The sequence below is a fragment of the Aplysia californica genome, unplaced genomic scaffold, assembly GCF_000002075.1.
Source record: "Aplysia californica isolate F4 #8 unplaced genomic scaffold, AplCal3.0 scaffold00945, whole genome shotgun sequence".
Classification (NCBI taxonomy): Eukaryota; Metazoa; Mollusca; class Gastropoda; order Aplysiida; family Aplysiidae; genus Aplysia; species Aplysia californica.
Genome location: NW_004798215.1, coordinates 42,250 through 48,621, shown reverse-complemented (window position 1 = coordinate 48,621; position 6,372 = coordinate 42,250). Strand labels below are relative to the sequence as shown.

Genomic DNA, 6,372 nt, shown 5'->3' with positions numbered 1-6,372 from the left:
CACCTAAATCTATACAAATAAGATCATTCAGGAAATGGGCTTATAGCCTGCCTGTCAGGGTCAATGCAGACTGAGGGGAATACAACATCCCAGTAGAAAGACCGAGATACTTTATGAAAATTTCTAACCCACACATGAATCAAACTCAGGTTTCCTGCATGCGACAGCGAACGAAGCGCCAAACCGCTACACCACATACGTCAGTTTTCCAAGCTTGAGATAGAGCTCTTAGAGGGTAAAACTAAAAGCATATATTTTTTAAAATCGTAAGATGCATCAGCCACTGCTGCAATTACAACAGTTCAAAATAAAGACGTCTGATCATTACCTGATTATGCTTGATGAGATCTTGAGCAAACTGGAATGAAGGTGAGGCCATCTCCTGGAGGGCTTTCAGCTCAGCCTTAAAGTGGTGAAATGACGCAAAAGAAATTTAATAAAAACAAGAGTCACTGATAAAACATCATAACATCAAAGTTCTTTACTTTTACAATTCGAGAGATTCTAAAACATAACACAGAAGATGAATAGACAAGACACACCATTTGTTCCCTAATCTTCTTTAGCATTTTTGTCACATTCTTTCTGTTTTCTTTAAGATGAATGTGTGGATAAATAAATAGTAATTATGGAACATGTTCATACAGCCTGAATTTTCAGAGTTTATGCAGTTTCCAGACAAGTTTCTAAAACACATATCTGATGTAAGCTATTTTTTTTAAAAAAGGTAACTGTGTATTGATGCACAGAAGATTTTAAACATCATGAGTAAACAAATGGGCTCACCTCAGCAGCCTTCCCATTGTAGAGTCTGAAGTGGTTGCAGGCTTTGAGGTTGAGGGCTATTGCGCTGTCCTGAAACTGCTGTAGGTACACAGCTAGCACTTCCTGAAAAAAAGTCAGAAAAGAAACCATCAGACAACCCATCATCCATCATTAGATGTACATGTTCAATGTGACCTTATGCAGTTGCAAGCGCTGTAAAACTCTCACCAAACTCAAACATTAGATGTTGAAGCCTTAGCATTAAAACGACAGAAGCAAGAAAAAAAAAGAAAAAAAAACAAAAAAAGAAAACAGTTCTCTTATCACAATTGGGAAATTCAATCCATCGAGGCATACACATTCATAATTTTGACATGACATAAAAACTTGCAAACACTTTTTCTTACTGCATGATAACAGAGGCAACTGTGCACAAAAGAAAAATGAATTACATTAAGAGTTATCAAGATAAAGTCTCTTTCACAACAACGAGTCAAATTGAGGCACGCGGTGTGAGAAAAGTTTCCAATTTCACAAACCAGAGAAGACACAAACTTGACATGACTGTTTCAGAACTGGAGTAAAACTCACTTGTGAAACGTCGTAGTAGTCGAGTTTGTAGTAACACAACGCAACGTACACATTCAATGCCAAGTAGTCCCTGTGGAAAAAGAACAATAGAAAAGGAGACAATGAAGAAAACAGAAATGAAACTGCACGTGCAGTTTTCCATACTGTGATGTAAATACAGTCAAACCTGTGTAAGGCGGCCACCCATTGTCAAGGAGAAAAGTGGCCGCATAAGACAGGTGGCCGTCTTAGGCAGGACTGATCAAGATGAAGAAAACAAACCCCATTCCCAATCGAAAGTAGCCGCATTATTGTTGTTTTTGTTGCTGTTGTTGTTGTTGTTGTTGGTTTGTATTTTGTTTGTTATTTTTATTTTGTTGCTGATTTTGTGCAAGGGTGACAAAAAAACGAAAGGTGTCGGACAAGGAGGACCGAGAGCTATGGTAAAACAAACATATCGGAAGAACGAGCGACGCTTCTTTCACAAGTCCATGTTGACGTCCATTGTTGCTTTGTTACATACAGACTGGGTAAACAGTGACCACTCATCTCACTTACGATTTGTGTATGAGTTCTGGGCGGGCTTATGGCAATATAAGTAATGGGGGATCAAATGCTTCACTCACCAGCAGCTGGAAATTGGTAGCTATTGGTCAACAGTGGGAGGGGCCTACGCAACATGATCGGTTGGAGGGACTACCTAACAACAACGACAGGTGATTGGATTATGACGGCTCGTCCACAACGCCAGGGGTCAATGCACAATTTATGACAAAACGTAATGGAGCCACTGAGGTGGCCGTCTAAGACAGGTGTTATTGTTCAGGTTGTGTGTTAAAATATGTTGGCCGCGGCCGCGTTGGACAGGTGCCCGTTTTGCACAGTTAAATTATATAGAAAAAACGCAAAGGGGAAATGGAAAGTGGCCGTTGGTTCAGGTGACCATCTTATAGAGGTGGCCGTCAGGGCAGGTTCGACTGTACAGTTGAACCTGTCCATGACACCAGTTACTTGCAACAAAAATTTTAAGAAATAAATACATAAATAAAAAGACAATTATATTAAAATTCAAACACTGATCAGGGACAGAAAAGAAAAACCAATAGAAAAAAAACAAAACTCACCTGTTGTCTAATAAGATTCTCTTAAAACTGAAACACAATCAATAACGAAGAAAAAAAAAACAGGAAAAAATAAAGACCCAAAAAAACCCAAACCAACCCCTCACCTGTTGTCCAACAGGATCCTCTTGTAGATGTCTATGGCCTCCTGGTAGTGGCTGCGGAGGTAGTGGATGGAGGCCAGGGAGAGCTGGTCCTCGATGATGTCCTGAAGGTTCTGGTGAAAGCTCATCAATCGCCGCTCGTCGCCGAACTTGTGGGACAGGTGGAACAAGAGCCGGTTCTGGAGTCTCCCCTTTGGACCTGCTGGAATCACGGGGAAAGGGAAAGCAGCAAACTGTGTACACAACTGGACATTTCATGTATTGGAAAATTACTTGACATTTTTTTTTCTTGTATGGAATAAAGGGGGAAGAGGGAAAGCAGCCAAATGTTTATACAACTTGACAAATTTTGACTTTTTTTTTCTTGTACGAAAAAACGGGGGAAGGGAAAGAAAGCAAACTGTGCGCACAACTGGACACTTCATGCATTATCCAAAATTTGCCTTTTGGGGACATTCCATGAAAACAAAAAGCTGCAGTGACACACGTAACCCCATATGATGACCAGCTAAAAAAAAATTATAACCTGTGATAGAGCCATTATTTTTTTGCTTATTTGTAAGGCAGGAACCCTGCTCTAACTAAAGATGTAAAAATCCCTCCAGTTCTATCACTGTTCAACATTTTTTCAGTGCAATGTATGTCACTGAAATTTCATTTTTCATGGAAAGGCCTATTTTTTCTTGGTCTCCGCACTGGATTAACTGTCCAATTTTTTTTTAAAAAGGAAAACGATTCTCCAAAAAGAAGAGTTCACAGGATCAGTATTTTACAACTGGTCGGAAGAAAAACAGGAAAGAGAGCTCAAGAAAAGATACATTTCCTACAGTAGATCCTACTCTAACAGCCACCTGTCAATCACCTGTTAGAAACGACCACTTCCCACCTAGCCTTTTTTTTTCATGCTATAAAGACACTGTGCAAGACATCCACCTGTCTGATAGACCATTTTTCTCCTCAACAAAGTGGCTGCTAATAATAGCCTTATGAAATACAGCAGCTGACGATACTAACATTTCGCAGCATTTTCATCTGATTCTGGGTACATCCCGAGGAAGAATTGACAGCACGCCAAATACAGCCATACGTCTGGGTTCACACCCTCCCTCTTTGTCAGTCTCTCATACTCCTGAAGGAAAAAAAGCAGGAACATTTTACCGGTCTGTACGTAGACAAGGAATTGCATCCCACCCTCACCAGGTTCAAGGAGGAAAAATTGGAAAGAAATTTTTTTAATCTTAAGAAAACTTCGGTAGTAATCTACTTTACCAATTATCTCAGATCAGGACACAGCAGAATAAAAGAACTGAAATTTGCAAAGCTACATTTTCAATTTTGCAAGAAGCCCTGGTAAAAAAGTAGGCCCATATATAGATCTACCTTGCATAACTTAAATGTGCTGAATGTTGATACTAATACTAAGAGGCATATTATTATTTGGACAAAATGTTTCGACTACTAAGGACTCCTTAATAACTAACATTGCATTTACAAAATTATGTTCCCTGTTACTTTTCTGCTTGCGTTCATTTCAGTAAATTACTGTTCTACCTCGACAAAAGTAATCTTTTACTGCTCTCTAACAAAGGGATGAGTGCCCAAACAAAGCTATGGAACCTGCACATCAAGGCATAGCAACAGTGACAAATTTGCCAACAAATACAACTACAATGCGCAAACAATCAACTTTAAAAAATTGAAAAACAAAATTTTAAAAAAATAAATAAATTACCTCCATTGCACGCTTATAGTCTCCAAGATGAAATGCACAATAAGCTATCCACATGTCTGTCTCCTCATTGCCCTTTCCAGCATTTCTGCTGAACTGCAAAACAACACAGGGACAACATTAACTGCCTCAGCAAATACTCAAAATGTTTGACTAAACTGGCACTAGCTATTCTTGTGTGCCTTTAATTATGGGCACAAATTGAAAAGAACTGACAAAACTAATTTCAATCAATGTAATCATGACATTATGTGACACTCACAATGAAGATTATCTCTGTGAATATTTGAGAAATTCTAAAAACTTTACTTTGAGCAAAAATCGAAAAGTTACATAATAAATGAGATCCAAAATGGTTTTTCTTAAAATTTTGCAAAGCACTCATAAAATGCAGTCGAAATGTTCTAATAAAAGTCTATAAATAAAACTGACCTCAAGGAGAGTAATTGCTCCGGTGTAATCTCTCATGTCCAGAAACTCTTCCACCGTGGGCATCTTTTTCTTTTTCTTCACATCTTTGCCAGTCGGGGCTGCCCCTGGCCCTACAGCGGGCCTTGTCCTTGAGAGCATCTGATGATTAGAGAGAGTAAATAATAATAATACTTATAAAAATTGTAATGATAATAATACTTATAAAAATTGTAATGATAATAATAATAAAATAAATAAGTCATAAAAATAACAATAATATGTGACATTCATATTATTAGCGCTCGATCCCGATCGAAGAATACGCCCTAAGAGCATTTTTCCCAACCGATCAAACAGTTACAGTTTGTCAGGTCTAGAGGGTCAACCAGGGGATCTCCATTGTGAACGCATAGAGCTGCTAAAAGCCTCAATTTTACTTGACATAAATTCTTGACATTCTATGGAAAATGTGTTTGCAGTGTTGCTTTCCCGAGGGCAGATTTATCATGATCTTTACAAAAAGGTTCTACACATATTATTTGATCCTTTCAAATTAAATTTTTTTTAAAACCTATAAACAACTTAAGTACCGGCCCATCTATTCTGTTTTACAGTTACAATGCATCTCTAAAATGTAAGTTCATCTCTTGGGTGAAGAGTTTGGCTACCTTGACCTCACTATGGTGGGAAGAGGGATTATCTTGTCATTTCTACCAGCGTCATTATTCGGACCCCCGGGGTGTGATTAATCAGATTATTTTTCAGACCCCCCCTTATTTCCGGTCCCATATCAGTCCGGCCCTCCCAGCTCAGCGCATGCCCGCTGAGCATCATCCGTGTGATGACCATGTTTGTGCAACAGTCCGCTTGAGTTTGCATTTGTGGCGTGCTTGTAGAAGAACAGCCTGTGTTGTTTCGTAACCGAGGCGTACGTCTCATTCAAAACACGCCAAGTTGGTAGCTCTAGATCTAGACGTTCGTCCAATGAAATTAAAACAAATTGACCCACTTAGACATGAGGTGCTTAGTGATGAGACTCACATCTCGGCACAGAACAAAAGTAAAGTCCAGGTTCTGTGAGTGTACTTTTTTTTTAGTTTGGTTTGTCTGCTGAACACAAATTTGATTCCATTTACAAGGCAAGTCAGAGCCTGCAAACTACATTCAGGGCGCTGTGAACGTAGCCTGCAAACTACATTCGGGGCGCTGTGAACGTAGCCTGCAGACTACATTCGGGGCGCTGTGAACGTAGCCTGCAGACTACGTTAACAGCAACATGAACAGTCACTGCGTATTGAAAAACACTAAAAAACCAACTCACCAAAAAGTTGTATGCCTCTTCACCCCCGGTAAGAATAAACAAATGCAGCCCATATTAATACCTGTTCCGGGGGGTCTGGAAAATGACCAGATTATTGGCAGCCTAGGTTTCCGAATAATCGCAGCCCTTCTTTTATATTCCATTCCTTGCTTTTTACTTTAAAAAATGTTTCGGTGATCATTATGTAGTTCCGTTCGTAAAAGTCCACAATCCATTTGTTTACATCATCCAGAGAAGAAATCTGGTCCAGAAGTCTTGATGGCCAAATACTATTTGAAATAGGCTACACAAAGAGCAGGGATGCAACCTAACTGCAAAACATCAATTTAGGATAGCATTCTGAACCCCCCC

General features: G+C 39.3%; 1 protein-coding gene across 1 annotated transcript in view; it reads right to left on the bottom strand.

Annotated features, from left to right (window-relative positions):
- Positions 1-4,859, bottom strand: part of LOC101856615 (intraflagellar transport protein 56) — a gene marked incomplete at both ends in the record, with an annotated part of 17,829 nt that extends 12,970 nt beyond the window's left edge. Inside the window, 7 exon segments of the mRNA XM_005110790.2 lie at positions 329-403; positions 787-888; positions 1,357-1,426; positions 2,564-2,762; positions 3,575-3,689; positions 4,293-4,385; positions 4,722-4,859. Coding sequence (XP_005110847.2) covers positions 329-403; positions 787-888; positions 1,357-1,426; positions 2,564-2,762; positions 3,575-3,689; positions 4,293-4,385; positions 4,722-4,859 — 792 coding nt within the window.
- Positions 4,860-6,372: the final 1,513 nt, after the last annotated feature.